At 41.9% G+C, this 20419-nt stretch overlaps 1 protein-coding gene across 1 annotated transcript in view; it reads left to right on the top strand.

Moving 5' to 3' along the window:
* LOC133448980 (dystroglycan 1-like) overlaps nt 1-20419 on the top strand; it is a 55840-nt gene that overhangs the window by 11874 nt on the left and 23547 nt on the right. Inside the window, exon 2 of the mRNA XM_061728023.1 lies at nt 19206-19790. Coding sequence (XP_061584007.1) covers nt 19401-19790 — 390 coding nt within the window. The 5' untranslated portion in view covers nt 19206-19400. The remainder of the gene's footprint in view (nt 1-19205; nt 19791-20419) is intronic.

A 20419-nucleotide genomic window follows, 5' to 3' on the forward strand; every position in this document is an offset into this window, starting at 1 on the left:
CAAGACCTGGGATTGTAACCAAAGTGAGCCACTTTGGGCCCCTGAGCAAGGCCCTTAATCCCAACTGCTCCCTGGGTGCTGCTGCCCACTGCTGTCTAACTAGTGATGGGTTAAAAGCATTGGACTAATTACCCCTTAATTATTATTCTTACCTTGATTCCGTTCTTCTTATCATGTGGTTTGTCCGTTAGTCCGTCCCTTTCCATGGAGACCTCCTTGATCTTCGGTGTATTTATGAAGCTAGAGGTTTTTGTTGCTGTTGTTTGCCTTGTATTGTGCTAGAACCTAGTGCTAACTAGCACTACGCAAACACCTAGCACACTATTGAAGAACAAACTTTATTCGGTTGTTGTGTGTGATGAGACTGTACAAGTGGCGTTAGAAGAAAACATTCTGTGTCTGCAGCGGGTTGGTGTAGCACAAACACTCTCTTGTTAGTCCTTTTCTTTTCATGTCTGTTTGTCTTACTTGTCTTTCTGCAACATATTTCACCACTAAGACACATCCAACCAACACTACAGTAATCGCCACACTACACACACTGCACCCATCACTGTCTTTCTATCAGTCTTGTCCTTTCATGTTTCACATCGGTGATTTTTAGTCTTCTCTGTCAGAATCAGGAATTCAAATGTAGATAAAATATCTTAGATCAGACTGTTAAAGAGGACTGGTAAAGAACACATTCAGTTTCAAACACACTCACACACTTTAAGAAAACTAACATCTGATGCAAGATTAAAGTGCATATATATCTCATAGATAAAGGTTTTACCAAGTCGTTGTATTATTAAGACACGCAGACAGTCGTTTAAAAAAAAAAAAGTACTTCCTTTTGTGGAACCACAGGGGGCGTGGCCTGTATGTCTTCGGGATTGACAGAAGGCAAAAGAGAAACAGAGATTTGACGTTGGCGAGCCCTGGGACTTTTAACTCCCGGAATGTGAACGCAGCTCCGTTAACTGACTCGTCATCTCATTCTTTATTCTGCCTCCATCCATCCTTCTACTGCTTATCCGGGGTCGGGTTGCAGGGGCAGTAGCCTAGGCTTTTTTCTGCCTCTCAAATAAAAATGTATTTAATACTGACGATTTGGCAAAACCTTTTTTCTTTTTTCTTTTCTAAATGCCTGAGCCTGTCTCACATGAAAAGTAACGCCAGAGTTTTACAAGACTAGGAATCTTCAAACTTAAGCGACCACATAACATTCTTTCGCGAATCAAAGGACAAAAACACTTATGACTGTTCGGGGAACAGAAAAATGAAGGCACCTGGGGGTTTCCTTATTTAAAGCTCTGCTTTCATTTTATCAGACTCTCCATACCACAACCATTTCTACAGAGACAAAACCACACTGGCTCGTCTGTCTCCGACTGTCGTCTTCTTTCATTTGCAGCAGTTTAGAGGATTCTCAGCTTGATTTCTTACGTTGGGTTTGCTACAGAGGTGACGAACTAAAATCCGGGGATGAAGCTGCTCGTCTCAGTTCATCTGTAATGAAGTTAGCAGATGAAGGTAAAAAACCCTAACGGCGATGCCTTCAAAGCTGGCCGGAGGTTTGGAGGTCACATTGGCGGGCGGGCTTGTGACTCAATCAGAGGTGGTGGGTTACTATCGTAGAGAAAAAGAGTCGGTCCTCGGAGCAGAGACATCTGCAGTGACCGTGGAAAAGAGATATTTAATAAATCTAAAGAAAAGAAAGCTGCAGTGCACTTTCCATGGAAAAAAATCATCCTACATCCGACATTAGGATGCTCCCATCGCTCACATGAGGACTGAATTCATGTTTTTCAGCTTCCCCACCAGCTCAGACAAATCTGCTGGTGCCAATTTGACATCTTTTATGCCATATTTGACGCTTTTGTGAGGGATAAATGAAGAGTGTGTCATTATTAAAGTGACCACCAACTCAAAACTCCTAAGGGATTTCTGGATGTTGTCATGTCTGTTGATATTTTAAACCAAACATCAGCAAAACACAGAGAACTAGTCCCCCCCTTCCTCCACTGCTCCACAATCACTTTATGGAGCCAGGGCTGTGTATGAAGACCTGTACCTTGTACCACAGCATACTCAGGAGATGGGAAGCTAGCAGATGTAGATGTTTACATCTTTGAGAGTTTTAAAATATGTGGTTCAGATTTGTGAGATGACAGAGCCAGATTAGAGTAGAATTATCCAGCTTCCTCAAAAACAGATACCTGGTTTCAGTTCTTGATACGAGGATTAAAATAAGGACGCACACCTTACTAATGTTCACGTCAGAGGTGGGTAGTAACGAGTTACATTTACTCCGTTACATTTACTTGAGTAAGTTTTGGGAAATGTTGTACTTTTAGGAGTAGTTCTGAATCACTATACTTTTTACTTTTACTTGAGTACATTTGTGAAGGAGAAACTGTTCCTCTTACTCCGCTACATTAGGCTACGTTGAGCTGTTACTTTTCTTTTATCCCTTTTATCCACGTACGCGTCAATCTCATGACATCACTGAGTGATTCTTTGGGACAAATGTTTGTTTTTGCATGTTTTGTCACATTTACACAGACTCAAACACACACAGAGTTTCTATGAGTTCATGAGCTTGTTCTAGTTCTGCCTGGTTAAAAAAGAAAAGTACAAAGGCTTGAAATTGTGTGCTACTTGTGCTTAATTTATTTTTTTATTCTGTTATTTTTTTATTCATTAAAGTACTTGCATTTACCTTAAGATTATTTTAATTTAAGCTATTTTTTATACATTTTAATTTATTTTATTATTTTATTTATTTAATTTGCCTGAAGATGATTATTTTGTACTTTTGTCTGTTTGAATGGTTGTGTTAAAAATAAATCAGACATTACGCAACAGTTACTCAGTACTTGAGTAGTTTTTTTCACCAAGTACTTTTTTACTTTTACTCATTTTATTTGGATGACTACTTTTTACTTCTACTTGAGTCATATTAAGTAACAGTACTTTTACTTGAGTCCCATTTTTGGCTACTCTACCCAGCTCTGGTTCACGTTATCGACGGGAAGTGGATCGGCTGGTGCTCTGGTGCAGTCAGAACAGCCTGGAGCTGAAAACACTCCAGACGGTGGAGTTGATAGCTGTATGGTTTGGAGCTGCCACCAAGCAGGACATAACCAGACTGCCACACAGTGAGAACTGCTGAACACATAATTAGGGTCTCCTTGTCCTCTATCCAAGACCTGTACTCCCCCAGGACTCAAAACAGGTGGGCAACATCATAAAGGAGTCCTCTCACCCCCCACACAGTCTTTTTGACTGCCCCCAAAGAATTCCTCGTGTGCGTCCACGTACTTGGTGAATAAAGTCGACTCTGATTCGGACACAGATATAACTAAATGTAGCAAAAGTCCATCTAAACATTCCTCCTGCAAAACCTCTAAAAACACTCTGTTGCACAACAGGAACATCAATCTTTGTCCATTAAATGGTGCGATGTTCTACAATGGATTTCTAGAGTGTTTCTTTCATTACTCAGAGTGAGGACAAACTGGTCGATAGACCACAACAAAGAGAACTGGTTCTTGTGATCTCCACACCGTCTGAGTTAAGCCGAGAGTAAGAAGCTCATCAAAACTGTCGCTAAAACTTCACTGAGAGACTGGTTTCTGTAAGACAGAATAAATCAATCTTCTGATCACACGTAAAATAATTGACTAATAGACGCTTAGACCAAAAGAGATGAAAGAGAGCTCTCTCTAACTATTCCTCTTTGAAGCCAGAGTTATTAGCATTGTCCTTGTTGTTGCTAAGATAAACTCGTTTTAAATCAGATGTAATTTTAGAGCAGGAACCTCAGAAACAGGCCTAGTTAGCAAAGTGTTTTTTGAATTATATTAAAGAAAATTCAAAATGAAATAAATTTAAAACAAGTGACAACACTATGGTGTAAGATTATCGTGCCACATATAAGTCAGAAGAAAACCTGTGTTATTTATGGCGCTGAGTCAAAGCTGTCCCGTTTGCAAGCCCACTGACTCCCACTCCTGTGAAATGAGTCATGTTGTAAAAATAAAAAGCTGTTATCTTGTAAAAATAGCTGCAGAGCGTCTGTGTTGAGATGATGAGAGGAAAGGTCTCTTCAGCGTTGGGCTTCAGACGCTCTGACTGTGACCTGTGATAGTGTTTCAAAGTAAATTTAGACTGATAAATTATTTAATTTGGGGGAGGGGGGCTTGGTTCTGTGAGGCTAACAACTCCTGGGGGGGGAATTCCGGTTCCCACCCTAACCGCCAGCCAACTGCAGCCGGTAGTCTCAGCTGTTGCTGCACATCAAGTCTTGGTTGGTGGTCTCTGTAGGAACAATCCGTCCACCCAAGCAAACACACGCACTAGAGTCCTGTTGTCCAAGGATGTGGTTATGAACAGGACCAGAGTCCTGTATACATGAGTTTCAATTTTGAGTTGATTCATTTAAATTAAAAATTAATCATTTATTTCGAAGCTTCACCATGTGTCTGTTGGTCAGGGTTAGCGTCGGCTGGGACTGAAGTGAGTGAGTGTCTCCACCTGAACGTCCATGTTCGTGTTGGTGCATTTCTTCTGTCTGCATGTGATCGTTTTATTTAATTTAATTTTTTTTTTTGACAATATCTTTATTGCTTTTTTATTCACACACAGGATAATGTTATAAAGGACATTTCACAACAAATTTTGACTTAACAGACTTAACCCCCCCCCCCCCCCCCCCGATCCCAACCCACACCATTCTCTCTTTGCATCTCTCTTCTTATAAGGTCCAAAATCAGTACAAAATAACACACGACAGTATTGTAAGTACAGTCCAATGGTACCTCTAGCAAATTAAAGATATACATTTAACAAAACTTACACATAAACAAAAATTACACTTTTGCTGTCGCCCTCCAAGACCCTTCCCATTCCGAGGTTCACCACTTCTTTGATATTTAGGTATCCTGCCCTGCATTTTCCTCCTGTAGTGATGCACCGAAATGAAAATTTGTGGCCGAAACCGAAACCGAAAATAATAATAAACACTTGGCCGAATACCGAACAATACGGAACATGGTTCTTCAGCAGTTTTTCATTTATTTTGCCAATTTTTTCACCATTGCATAAATCAAATACATTTGATTTAGGCTTTTCAAAGAAAAAAATCTTTTACAAAATTACAAGGTAGAAAATATTTATTGAACATAAAAAAATTCAACATTTTTAATTTCCCATTATGTTGTTTTGGTTCCACCTCCTGGTGAATGTTAGGTAAAATTCTTATGGGGTTAGTTTTTGGTTGGCCAACGATTTATGTGGTGCGCAACGTTACGGGACGGAGCGGCCAGTCTATTTCCTTATTTTACAACGCCGTTATTAATTGTTCGGTTTTTTTCCCCACTTATTCGACCGAACACCGAAAGTGTTTTTTTGCCATTTTCGGCCGAACAATTTCGGTTACTGAACAATCGGTGCATCACTACGTATAAGCACCTATATCTCCTTTTTTAATGAATTGATTAAACGGTTTCCAGATTTCCTCGTACATCCTGAGTTTGTTTTTTAATGTATGTGTTATTCTCTCCATTGATATACATTGTGCCATAGCCTTGATCCAAGTAGGTGCATCCGTTTTCTTCCAATTAAAAGCATTTAATTTAATTTCAGCTGCGGTTTCTGGTTCACCTATTGAGCTGAAATGTGCAAAGCATCAACTAATTTCTCCCTCATGAGCTGTTAGCATTTTCACATGCAGGTGCGCCCGGACGGAAAGTGCTGAAGCTTCTGAAAGCTCTCATCAAAGTGGATGAATGTTTGGCTTTATCAGAATCGCAGTGGTTCCCTGGCCGGCGTCATTCTTGTTTTTTGCTTTGTTTTAATTTTAATCCTCATTTCGAGGAAGCGTGCTGCGGAGGAGCTTTAATCCATCATGTTTTCAGACAGCAGGAAGTTGGCGTGTCTTTGATCTTGGCGAGCTCTGTGTTTGATGTCACAGTTGAAGCAACAAATTGAAGGATACTTTTCAATTTCTGGGGGGGGGGGATTATTTGATGGATAAAGATCTTGTTTGGGAAGATGATATAAAGCATCCCAGTCGCCGCAGGTTTTCTGCTTTTGTAACCGGAGAATATGAACCCTCTCCATGGTGTTTTTGGAGAGCTGGGAGGTCTGGAGAAGCTGCTCCACCTCCAGCATGTCCACTTCCAGGTCTACTGGTTAATGCAGCGCTACTTCCCCGTTAGTTTGTTTTTTAAACTTTATTCTTCTTGTGAGTAATTAACACCAGATGTGATATATTTTTGCCTGATCACACTTCTATCGCAGGTTTATTTTATCCTGACTCCACGTCTGACCACGGCAGACATCTGACTTGCTATCACACTAAACACCCATTTGATCAGGTTGTGTTTACCTGCAACGCCCTGCGTTGAAATCCACTTACTGCATTTGCAAAGCCCGGACTTAAGTTTTGAGGTGGACCAGAGTTTGCTTCCTTGACCAAAAACATACTTTGATTTAGAGCTGGGTATCATCACTGACCTCCCGATACGATACGATTCCGATACACTAGGTCCCAAGACGATACGATTTCCAATACGATTCGATACAATTCGATATCGATATTCTGGTTACAATAAGGGAATAACATGATCCTTCCACGCGCCACGTCCGGCCAGAGAAAAGAAGCAGCCTGCTCACTCCTCAAGTAAGGAGGAGACTTGAGCTCAGCCTCCCGGGGTTGGTAGATGGAGCAATGCCCAGGACTGACTTAGGTAGGAGCACTGGGTGATAAAATGGGGGAAAAAAATCGGGATTTAAAAAAAAAAAAAAAAAAATTTAAATCGATACTTGGATATGTATCGATAATCGTTTCTACACATGCATATCGATAAAATATCGATATTTTTAACCCACCCCTACTTTGATTGCGTATTCACACCAAACCAACTGGACTTTCCACTTTTAACAGAATCAGGTCTGTTTAGAGCGGACCAAACGGGGCTAATTCTGCTTTATTGAATCGATTCTTCCTTTCTTTCAACTGTTAGCGCAGGTCACTTTCTGTATGAGTGGAAAAATCACTTGAGAAGATTTTTGTAGCAAAATTGCAGCCAAATTGCTGGAATTTGCCGATCCCAGTGACGGCCAGATGATGTTTGGTGTCTTCACCGTCCCACCGAACTGCTGTTTCCTGGGGCGGGTTCACATCTGGTTCTAGACTTGGAGCAGCTGTTTCTCATAGTACCAGAGAGGGGTGTCCGGAAGCTTCTGCGCAGACTTGTTTGTCTTCTTGGCTGGATTTGTAGCTATAGTTTTGTGTTTTCGCATAATTCCTGTTTTTGTTCCATCTCTGGAAATCTGCTTGACGTACCGCCTGTCCTAATCACCCATCACTCTTCCACACCCACTCCATGTTGGTCAGAGTTGCATGGGTGGAGCCTATCACAACTCTCTTCAGGGAGCAGGAGGGGGAACGATTGGAGATGAACTGTGTTACCTCACTCCCACAGTGGAGGTGACTTTCAAAACCTATCCACCTACTTAAATTGACATTATGTTCCAGTGTGTGTAAATAATGCAAAAGAAATTATTAGTTTCAGGCAGAGCTGCTGAAACAAAGAGTCCCAAGTGTTGATGATAATTTTAGGTTTTGTCCTTATAAAACAGTCTTGAAGTGACTGTTCTCAAAGGTGCCTAAAAGGTACTTGCAGGCTTGTTTTTCTTGGTTCTTGAAGATGTCCCACCTTCCATCTACAAGACTAAACAAAAATAATCATCATTGATCAACTTGTTGCCAGACTCTGAAGATTAATAGTTATCTTTATTTCTTTGAGCTGTAAAAGTGTTAGCGTCAGATATCAGCGCACCTAAAATGACAAAAAAAAAGGACAATTCAGGAATCGCTTTCACAGGACCGCTACTAGCTGTTTGGGGTTGCTGTCCAGAGACTGTTTGGGGCCCCTGCCCAGTGTGCAGGAGTCCAGACAGTTTGGGATGGACATTTCAATCTATCACACTTGAAGCAGAAAACAGATTTATTCAGCTATAGTTCAGATTCAAGTTGAGCTAGTGTTGAGGGATAGGCAGCCGGTGTAAAGACCTCAGCGCTGGAGTGATGTGGTCCACTTTTCTGGTCTTAGTGAGGACTGGAGCAGCATAGTTCTGAATAAGCTTCAGTTGTCTAACTGATCTTTTAAGGTGGACTGTAAAGATGCCGTTACAATAATAAAGCTACTAAAGATGAATGCATGGACTAGTGTCTCCAGTTCCTGCTGAGACATCAGATCTTTTAACCTTGATATAATCTTAAGGTGGTAGTAGGCTGACTTTGTTATTGCCTTAATGTGTTTTTCAAATGTATGCCATACTCCATCACTACACCCAGATTTCTGGTTCAGTGTGGTTCACGCTTCAATTTACTGTATACACATAAAAGTTCATCCAAGTGAGCGCCGCGAACGCGTGGCGCTCGAACTCAAAACGTCCTTGTCAGGGGGGCTGATAAGAGGGGGGACGCCAGGAAGGCGTTGGATATGGGGAGAGGGGGGTGTGTCAGTGTGTATGTGAGAGTCTGTGACGCGATAAGTCCGAGAACCTTTCGCCCAGAGTGCAGCCAAGCGTCCTTGATGTTATCGGGCAGCGGTACAGTTCTGGGAGGTATATCCGCAGGTGTTTATGAGAGAGGGGGAGGGTTGAGTTGGGTGCAGAGCGTCATGTTTACATTCCTCCAGGGAGATTGTGACGAAGAGGATTGCCAGCCGCTCCTTCAAGGCCAAATCAAATCAACAATTTGCAGGCAGCTCAGTAATTTTCCGTCTGCTTTCCAGTCTTCTGGTTCCTCAATAAACTCCAATCAGACGAATTTGTGATCAGTCCCCGCCAAGCCGGGTGCCCAGCTTCTCCAAGGTGGTCTCCATCTTGTTAAAGAGCTCAAAGACCCCTGCTAGCCTACGATTCTGTTCAAGAATCGCATCCAACTTGCGGCCCTGCTCACCCAACGTTACAGTCTGAGTGCGGAGCCCCGTGCTCAATCCTTCAGCAGCTTCGGGCAGCACAGAGAGGGCCAGAACGGCCCCCGCAGCCTTCCGCGATTGTCGATAGACCAGGAAGATCCCCACTCCACTGGAGAAGGTTGTGGCACATCCAGTCATTAATCTCCTCAATGCATTTACCAAGAGCTTGTACGGGGCTTCGGCCTCCTGGTGACGTTGTAACATATATCTGTCTGTCATCTGCATTAGCTATGGCAGTTTACCCTAGTGCTCGGTAGAGGAACCGAGGGTCCGGATTCAGACCCTAGTGCTTTGTAGAGATACAGACCCTGTTGGTTAGTAGAGGATCTACAGGTCCTGATCCAGACCCCAGTGGTCAGTAGAGGAACTGCAGGTCCTGATCCAGACCCCAGTGGTCAGTAGAGGAACTGCAGGTCCTGATCCAGACCCCAGTGGTCAGTAGAGGAACTGCAAGTCCTGATCCAGACCCCAGTGGTCAGTAGAGGAACTGCAGGTCCTGATCCAGACCCTAGTGGTCGGTAGAGGAACTGCAGGTCCTGATCCAGACCCTAGAGGTTTTCTTTTCTTTCTTTTTTGTTTGTTTGTTGGCTTCATTCTGGAAGTCGTCGTGTGCGAGTCAGCGCTCAGTGCTGGCGTGACACATGGGCGTCTCCTCGTTGCCTTATGTTTGCACATATGGCCCATCCATGGCTCCGGTAGAAACCTGGTGGCAAGGAGGCGACAGACTGGATGGTGGATTTGAGAAGTGATGGATTGCATATCTGCGTCTGGATTGTTTTATTCTGTAGCCAAGCTTCAAGTTCCAGCTGGAGCCAAGCTAATTACAGAGGTAATTAGGAGTGAGAATGCAGATTAATTGAATTCATTTTGCAGCAAATTTCAGAGGAAGCCCAGATTGTTGAGTCGCAGAAGTCACGGCTTTGAAATTCATCCACAAGCAGCCAATAATGAGGTCTGAATAACCACAAAGACGCTCATTCCTCAGCGCTGCCTCTCTCCCACACACGCAACAGAACAATGCAGACTTCTATCCTCAAATCAAAGAACACAAAATCTCTTTTTACACTGCGATGAGAGACAGATCTGCCTGAACACCCCGCATCTGCCCACTCCCGCTAAAACTCTGAATCTTCCTCTAGAGGTGAGTACTCGGTCGTCGATCATCGAGGGGGGAAGGCTCATGAAGGTGGAGCGTGGGCTCTATGTTGCTGAGACGTCTATTGCGGCCATGGCGGCATGCCTTCACTATAACTGGCGCCTCAGTGGCGTTGCTGCGTCCTCATTGGATGCTGGGGGGAATTCCAGCAACAAGATCCCCTGACAGGTTCAGACAAGTTGTTTATGTCTAGCAGCCAAGAAAGGGTTGTTTGGAAATTGTAATAATGTAAAGTTTTGCCACAACTAAAAAATGCTCAGTCTTAAGACCAACTGGTTGCTGTTTTCTGTTGACTAAAGTTCAGAATCTGAGCTGGACCTCCTTAGGACAAACGGCTATGTTTACATGGACAATACTCTCTTATTCATAATAAAGCAATATTTAGATTTTAGTGATTTACAGGGCGTCTAGAATATATTCCTCACATGCTGTTTGGGATGTAATTGTCAGACTGCATTGATGGAAGTCTGGATCCAGACCCTAGCGGTCAGTAGAGGACCTGCAGCTCTGGATCTGGACCCTAGTGGTCTGTAGAGGAACTGGAGGTCTGGATCTGGACCTTAGTGGTCAGTAGAGGAACTGGAGGTCCGGATCTGGACCTTAGTGTTCAGTAGAGGATAGGGCTGGGCGATTTTGGACAAAAATAAAATCCCGATTTTTTTTTTTTTTTCTCTGAAAACCCGATTTTCGATTTCGATTTCGATTTTTTTTTTTGGTAAAACTACAAAAGACAATGGAATAAATTGTTTAAAATATTTTATCTTCATTTTTAAAGAAAAATAGCAAACACATTTCCCTATATGGAATGAAGTGCAATTGAAAGATACTGTAAATCCTCCTTGAGTTTAGTAAAGTGACAACATTTACAATTTTCTTGACCAAACAAAGATGACTAGACAAGCTCTGTCTGTAATGCAGCCAGCTGCAAAAAAGGAAAATCGATTTTCCGATTTTCCTTTTTTAACATCGATTTTGATTAATAAATCCGATTTAGATTTAAAATCGATTAATCGCACAGCCCTAGTAGAGGACCTGCAGGTCTGGATCCAGACCCTAGTGGTCGGTAGAGGAACTACAGGTCTGGATCTGGACCCTGGTGGTCAGCAGAGGAACTACGGGTTTGCTGCTGCTTTGGGAGGGTCTGGAACAAGACAAGTCCACACAGTACAAATTCCACCTCTGGTTTCAGCTCAGTAAAGGAGCTAAATAAAAATCCTGACCTGACACCAGGTCTTGCTGCTCCTCTATCTGCAGCCCGCAGAAATAAACTCTATGTAGACGGAGAAATGTAGAAAATAGTGGAAAGGGCAGAGGGAGGAAGCGGCGCCAACCTCAGAACACTATTCCAAACCTGCTGGAGCCAGAAGATTGAAGACTGCAGATCTTTCCCTCTGTGGTCGTGATAAACAGACCCACTGCTTTTATAACCGGCAAACATTTGCCACAGGACAAGAAAGCAGGCATGTCTTCAGATCAATAATGTAGTCATGATGAAATTTATAATTCAAGTTAAATTTATTGAAAATTATTAATATGCTTGTATCTGCTGAGATATGTTAATCTAAAATGAGAAACAGACCTCGTTAAGAAGGAATTAACCATAAAAATCAAAGGGACCGTTATGTGGGCGAACGATTTTTGCTCTTCTTCTGTTTGTTGTTATGACTCTGTTTTAAGATCTAAAGAAAAAAGGATAGAAAAAATAGAAAAGTTTCTTGTTTTTGTCTTCTTCCAGCATGCTGATTTATTCCTTTCAGCGAAACAGCTGTTGTTTTCAGAAAATAATTAACCTCAGAGATTCCAGTCCTCCCTGAAAACACTTCATCTGCGTTTTGTGTTCAGCAGCAGAGCTGAGTTTGCGAACATTAACTTCACGTGCGTATTCGATTATTCACATGTAGTTCCATCTGCACCCACCAGGGGGTCTAAGCCTCAGAAATGACTGTATGAATATTTAAAACAGTTTGTTGAGACCTGGAATTGTATTTGCTGCCTTTGGTGGTATTTGGAATTTGCAAGTGAAAAGGTCTGATGTAATCACTCAAGAGATGCTTTTGGGCACACATTTTAACGGCAGGTCTGAATGACGGAGTGAGTGCTTGGCATTTATCGACTGGATTTTGCAGGATGCATGTTAATGCAGGCCTGAATGGGGCCTCACTTAACATTGTTGTCTCACAGCAAGTAGTATCCTGGTTGGACTCCCAGCAGAAGTCTTTCTGGGAGGAGTTTCCGCGTTCTCATCTCCTACAGCTAAGTCTAGGAGAGACTTGGGAGTCAGAGTAGGGTGCAATACTGTGAGTGGTTGGTTTGTGACTGAACTCAAACATTAATTCCTCTGACTTCCAGCTTTTGTTCTGTGCTGTGATTGGTTGGAACGCTCCTACCTCTGAACATGTGGTCCTCTGTTGGACTAGACATGGAGTCGGCAACGCGCGGCTCTAGAGCTGCATGTGCCTCTTTAGCGCCGCCCTAGTGGCTCCTGGAGCTTTTTCAAAAATGTTTGAAAATGGAATTCGATGGGGGAGGGAAATATATTTTTTGTTTTAATATGGTTTCTGTAGGAGGACAAACATGACACAAACATTCTGAACGTTTTCCAATGCTGTAAAAATGTGTAGAATAAATATTACATCTCAACTTTTCTGTTAACGAAGATTTGTACGGAAGAGTATCAGGGCCATGCAGGAGAAAAAATATTTGAGAATATTTATTTTATTGTACACTTTGAGAAAAATTTTGAGATTAATTTTGAAATACAATTTCAAGAATAAAGTCGAAAATTCGTCTTTTTTCTCAACATTTCAAATTTTCTCTACATTTTGACTTTTTTTCTTGACATTTCGACTTTTTTCTCAACAATTCAACTTTTTTCTCGACATTTCGACTTTTTTCTGGAAGTGCATAATGACAAAAAAATCTTCCTCCGCTAAAGTATTATTTTTATTTTTCTCCTGCCTGGCCCTAATACTCTTCCGTAGATTCGCGTAACAAAAAGAGTCATGTGGAAAGATATTACATGCTACATTTGCAGCCGAGGACCCAGTTATAACTAATATAGATACATGCAGCACTTTTCATTTTTTGCGGCTCCAGACATATTTGTTTTTTGTGTTTTTGGTCCAATATGGCTCTTTCAACATTTTGGGTTGCCGACCCCTGGACTAGACCGAGTCTACCAGACCCCCGTGAGCCTGAAAAAAAACAAGTATAGATGATGGCTTTCACGGTGAGAAATGTTATTAAGTAAGAATGACCAAGTTTTGTATTTTCTTTGTTTTTTGTGAAAAAGAAAAGCTAGCTCAAAGCTTATTTTGTAAATTGGTGAGTTTTAAAGATAGAAATTCAGTCTTATTTTTCTCAAATATAAATGTTTGTAAAGTAAAATTCAGTTCAGAAATTGTGAGTTTTATTCTTGGACCAGGAGCGCTGCAGGTCGTGCAGGTGTGATCCAAAAAAAGCGTCGTCCATGGCGCCCAGTCAGCTGTTTTCAGCCGGCAAAGGCAGATCGTTGGGCTAAACGTTGACGTCTGTAAGCAGGTGTAAATCTGGAGACGTCAAACAGTAAACCACACCTGTCCTCTACCTACTCTCAGCCCCTCTTCAGTCCTCGACCCCCCACAGTGTTTGACCCCAAAACAGTGTTTGACCACTACCCCAGTTCTTCAGTCCTCCAGTGAATGCTAGGAAGTCAAGCTTTGGAATATCCAAATGTTCAAGTTTCTAGTGTCAGTGGTGCCACCTGTCGCTAGCCAGGCACTAGCCAGTGAAACAGCTGCTTGAATGGACACTTTGGCTGCTTTCACACCTGTCCTGTTTGGAGCAGTTGTTCTGAAACAGGGAGTGTTTCCCCCTAAAGATCGGTTCGTTTGGTATATGTGAACACAGCAATCGCGCTCGGATGCGGGACAAAACAAGCAACCGAGATCTCCTAGGAGAGGTGGTCTCGGCTCGCTTCCATTCCAGATAGGGTCGCCACCTTTCAGAAATAGAAATAAGGGACACCCCGCAGGCGCCAAAAAAAGGGACATCCCCAAAACTTCTAAAATGCATAGAAATGTATTTATTTCATAGGAAAAAACAAAACGCTTTGATTTAAAGTTTAAAGTGCTTTAATAGCATTGAACTTGCATGACTGTACAGACGGACAACCATATAGCAACTGAAATAACCTCCTATGTCCACGTCAGCCCAGGTGTAGAATATATTATAGCCTACATGTGAAGAATTCAAGAATATGGTGTTTATTTCAATAATTCAACTTAATACATGTATATTACATAGTCTCATTATAGGCAAAGCAAGATATGTAAAGCCTTTATTTGTTATATTTTTGATGATTGAATTGTTTATTGATTTCATAATATATTCACATTTTTTTTAGGTTTTTTATTTGGGGTTTTCATAAACTGTGAGTCATAATCAATAAAATTATAACAAATAAATGCTTGAAATGTCTCACTTTGCATGTAGTGGGAAATAATATATTTGTTTCACCTTAAGTTGAATTTACTACGAATTAAGTTTTGCAATATATTCAAATTTTCAGACCGTCACCTGTATATTATGACATAGATAAATAAGAGCATAATATGTGTCTGTATGGGTTCAATACGGCACGCAACCTTTAATTCCCAATTACGGAACAATTCCGTATTTCAAGGGACGGGTGGCAACCATAATTTCAGACCTAGAGCGGTTCGTTTGCAGTGAGAACATAATCCATACAGCACACAGAAACAAACTAGCCACACTCGCTTACGATGCTCCATAGTTGTTGTTTTTCCCGGGGTACGGAAGAGGAAACTCCTTCCGCGTTCATTTCTGACCAATGAGAGAACAGTTGGTTCATGGCATTTGTTAACAGCTTTGAACCGCTACAGACGGTTGCCTTGTGAACACAAACCCCACAAATGAAAAATGAAACAACTATCGATTTAGCCTCTGAATCGGAACAAAACAAACGGGCCACAGGTCTGAAAGCCTTTGTCTGCCAGTTCGGCCCACCCAGTTGTCAGTCAAGAGAACACGCCTTTAATTAAAAATGTGAGGATATTTGTAATAAACATGATTTGTTTATGGGTGGAGGGAGGGAGGGAAGGATGGCTGGCTGGCTGGATGAATGGATGGATACTTTATTTATCCCACAAGGCATATTATAGTGTTGGAACAGCATATGTATTTAGACAAACAAGTAAAAAAAAAAAAAAAAAGATATATAGATAAATAATGAGAGTATGACAAGAATGTAAAAATAAGAAATAATACAGATGCAGTGCAATTAACAAACAAACAAATATTAGATTAATATACATATATACTGTTGTGGAAAACAGCCTTTAACACCTCTGTATTATATGTTTTGACTACCTGGGTGACTATCTGGGCTGAAACTTCCAAACTTCCAAAGTCCATTTAAGTTCACAAGAATAAAGACGTGACGGATGGTCCATGTTCAGTAATATATCATTTGCACGTAAGTGGGTGTAAAACGTACACAGCCTTGATGCAGAAGTGATACAGAAACATTGAATGCGTTGTCATTTGAACAACACAAGAATGATTAAGACTAAACCCTAAATGGTTATCATAAAAGGTCATTGCAGCTGTGTGTGACAGCAGAGCAAAAACTCTCAAAGACTCTCAAAGTCTGCACCAACTCTACTCATAAGGAAGGTCATAGAATGACTAAGACTAATATTTCCACCACAATTGTGAAAAATATGGGAAATAATTTAACGGACAAATAGAAACTGTCAGCGTGAAAAGACAGACATTTTTACATGTGCAAGTGTGATTATCTGTTACATAAGGTAGAATAATGATATTGATATTACAAAGTTTATAAAGTTTGACATTATAACATAGTAGTGGGTAGCATGCATGCGCATATATATATATATATATATATATATATATATATATATATATATATACATACATACATACATACATACATACATACATACATACATACATACATACATACATAAAAACCAACAGAGACCAAGATAATTGATGACAGAATTAGTAAAAACATTGAAGAGAAACATTTAAAAGATTGAAAACTCAGACAAAAGCTGGCACCGGTATCGCAGTTAAACTTTAACACTCCACACAGCGAAGCGACGGAAGACTGCTACCACAGGAGTTTAAATGTTAACTTTCCCGCTGAGAAGGTGAACTTTGTCATGATAAAAGGCTTGACAGGGGGAAACCTCTAGAAAAAAGTTTATTCTGGAAGGAGGAGCACAGTAGCAACAACAAAGAGGCTTTCTGAGTTGGTCAAAGGCCACCTGGGGGGCCAAGTGTTGGCGTTGCCAGGGGAGACCAGCAGTGATGTCACTTTCGGTGACTAGGGAGAATGGAGTCACAATGGGGGGGTCTCCATCCTCCTCTAATCTCTTTCTTTCAGTCCCTCTCTAACTGAAGCTCCCAGAGGAAATATGTGTGTTTGACACACACACAAGCACACACAATAGAGAAGGTATGCATTCTTAGTGATCCAACGTAGAAGCCTTGACCAGTTCCACATTGTTGTTAATCCTCCACCCCAGCATGAGTCATCTTCATCGCTCCTCCACCTCATTACTTTTACTCATCAATTTCCATCTGCCTAAGATCCAACTTGTGACTATGTGTTGCAGAGTTCTTTTTGGCGAAAAACAGAACTGAAACTGCTAACTTTAAAGAGGTTCTTACGGTGGCCGACAACGGCCAACGCACTGCAACGGCCTAATGCGTCTCAGTTAAGGAAAACGGCTTCAAGTACAGAAACGATTCAAATTCACAAACTCTGCAGGGGGCGCTCTCAGCGTAACAGCTCAATGGACAGACACACGGGATGTAGAGAGAGACCAAACAGCTGACTGTAACGTTAAAATATAATAAAGAAACGTCTCGTAATGTAGGCCTACAGCGTTGTACAGTGATATAAACCACATTATATCACATTACCGTTCCCGCTGTATGTTTAAACCATGGATGTAAACACTGTGGTTCAGTCAGCTGTTTTTGGTCTCTCTCTCTACATCCCGTGTGTCTGTCCATTGAGCTGTTACGCCGAGAGCGCCCCCTGCAGGTTTGGTAACCGGTTATGAAGCGTTTTTCTTTTGAAGATGGTTTCTTGTTTTATATTGTTTTGTGCTTTGCATCGTTTCTCTATTTGCAGCGCGTTTGATGATGCTGCATTTGTCTTTGTTTTTTGCAGCACGTTTTTTCATTTGCACCACGTTCCTTTTTTTGTACCTTGTTTTGAGTTTCTGAATTTCTGTACTTGAAGCCGTTTTCCTTAACTGAGACGCATTAGGCCATTGCAGTGCGTTTGGCCGTTGTCGGCCACCGTAGGTTCTGGATGTCTATCGCCATAATTCTTAAAGGACTCATCATTTCCAGGACTTAATATTCGTAGTCATTTCACTGTTGGCTATCAACAATTTGAAAAATATTTATATATTTTTAATATTTCAAATTGTCCATAAAACGGTAAACATTATCTCTGCTTTTTGCAGAGGATGTGGTCCTGTTTGCTTCATCAACCTGTGATCTTCAGCTTGTAGCAGTTGACAGCCGAGTGTGAAGAAGCAGGGAAGAGAATCGGTGCCTACAAATCCAATACCATGGTTCTCAGTTTGAAAAGGGGGGGAAATGTCCTCAGGCATGAGATTCTGCCTCAAGTGGAGGAGATTAAGAGTGTCAGGGTTCATGAGCGATGGAAGAATGGAGCAGGATATTGAAGGGGATCGGTGCAGCGTCTGCAGTAATGCGGACTCTGTACTGGTAACCCCTATAGGGTTGTGCTGAAGAGAGGGCTTACACTGTGTTTACTGGTGAAGCTACATTCCTACCTTCACCTATGGTCACCGACTGTGAGCAGTGACATAAACAGCCAGATGGAGGACATGAGCGGCTATAATGAGTTCTCTCTGCAGGGTGGGTGAACTCTCCCTTAGAGATGAGAGAAATTCATTCAGGGGAGACTTGGAGTAGAGTCCGAGTAGGGTGCAGTACTGTGATTGGTTTGAGTGTTAGCACAAACATTTGGTCCTCTGACTACCAACTTTCATTCTGTGCTGTGATTGGTTGGAATGTTTATTCCTCTGTCCTTTTTTTGTCTCTACTGTGTTTATTTGGAACTTGCGCTCCTCTAAACTTTGGCCCCGTTTACACGGAGCAAAAACGGTGGCGTTTTCATGCGTTTTGGCCGTTCGTTTACACGAAAACGAAGCTCAAAGTCTCTAAAAACGATCATTTCTGAAAACTCCGGCCAAAGTGGAGATTTTCAAAAACTCCGTTTTCACGTTTGCGTCTAAACAGAGGAAAACGGAGATTTAGGCTTCAGAACGTCACATTATGCAACAGAAACGTCACCAGCGTCATGTGTGCGACCTGTGTTTACAATTAGTTTGGCCACCGTCAATATTTTCTTGTATTTTACCTGTTTTATATTCTAAAGTCACACTTAAAAGTAACTCCACTTCTCTGTCACTCCAAAGAAAGACTCTCGTTCCGTCTTGGAAGTAAAGCCTGAATTATGGTCCCGCGTTAAATCAACGCAGAGCCTACGGCGTAGGGTACGCGGCGATGCGCGCCGTACGGTGTGCGTCGCCGCGTGCCCTACGCCGTAGGCTCTGCGTTGGTGTAACGCGGAACCATAAATCAGCCTTGATTGGAAGTTACACGTGTCATTTGTTGATGTTTTTCCAGGATTCTGATTGGCTGGCATGACGTTAACAGCGTATTTATGCGGATTCGTGTAAACGAAGAGATTTTGAAAACGATCTTGTGTAAACGATGGAATTTTTCAAAACGTAGAGGGGGAAATATCCGTTTTTGTAAATACCCGGCTATGTGTAAACGGGGCCTAAGTGTTAGCACAAACATTTGGTCCTCCGAGTCCCAGCTTTCATTCTGTGCAGTGATTGGTTGGAATGTTTATTCCTCCGTCCTTTTTTGTATCTACTGTGTTTATTTGGAACTTTCGCTCCTCTAAACTTCATCTTGTTCTGTACTGTGATCTGTTTGAAACGTTCCTTCTTTTGACTTCTATGTTTCAATCTGTTTTCTTGCAGATCTCAGTGGTGCTTGGCATGATGGGATTTCTGAAGTTCTGAAGAAGAAGCACATCTAAAACGGAGAGAGATTTGAAGGAAGGTGTTTGCTGCATCGGTCAGGAGTGCATGGTCCCCCTTGAGACCCAACCCTCCCACTTGGACGTCCCTTCAACTTTTGTTTGATATCAGTGACCGTCAAACAAAAGAACAAGAATGTGCAATAAGCCCAGTGTGGGGGGCCTCAGGTTAAGCGGGGGCTTCCATGTGAGGCCCTCCAGAACTCAAGCCTTGCTGCTAGGCTTGGTTCTGGCTGCGCTGGGCTGTTTTCCCCTGGCCTGTGCAGAAATGGAGATGCTGGGGGGCATGGTGCTGATAGAGACAGGCAATGGCTTGGGAGGGGAAGAGCTGGAGGCGTCTATGAGCTCTTCGCTGCTCCACGGCTTTCACGAATTGCCAGATGGCCTCCAGCCGATGGATGCCACTGAGGCGCCGGCAAACCAACAGGACACAGCGTTTTTCCCAGACTCTTCAGCAACCGTGGGCCGCATTTTCCAAATCAGCGTGCCAAACAAGATGGAACATGTTTACCTGGGTGACTTGAAGGTGAGTCTGAAATTTTCCACATCAAGATTTTCAGAAAATGAACTGTGACAGTAGGAATTCCCAGCCACCTTTGCAGAAAACTATTGGACGATATGAAAAATGCACATTTTAAAACATGCAGTCACACTTAACTCAAAAGAAAAAATGCAGGCACTCTGGTGGCTTGAAAAAAGTTAAAAAACCTTTATTTGGACTGGGTTACATTCTAAAAAACATCAACGCGTGTCGGCTTACGCCTTCCTCAGGGTGTACGGAGACAAGAGACAACAAACATAATTATATAGAATTCAGTTCAGCTGTGGCTCCTCAGGTCTATGCAGTGCTCCTCCAGGCCTGAAGGAGGCGCCGGCAGGAGCACCCAGATATTCTGCTTCCTGAATAATCAAACAAAATAAATTGACTGTTAATAAGTTACACAGTGTAGCGGTATAACGTAAATCAAGAGTGCCAAAATGAAAACCATACAAAGAATAATAAAACTAAAAATATAGAGAAAATCTCCCCTCCTTTAAACATTATTCTGTTTTTGATGCAGTCACACTTACTTTGACATTTTTTCCTGACTGTTTGAATCCAAGCTACTTAATTGTATTTATTAATAAACAACAAATTTTATATTTCAGGACCAC

This window comes from Cololabis saira, chromosome 8, assembly GCF_033807715.1.
Source record: "Cololabis saira isolate AMF1-May2022 chromosome 8, fColSai1.1, whole genome shotgun sequence".
NCBI lineage: Eukaryota > Metazoa > Chordata > Actinopteri > Beloniformes > Belonidae > Cololabis > Cololabis saira.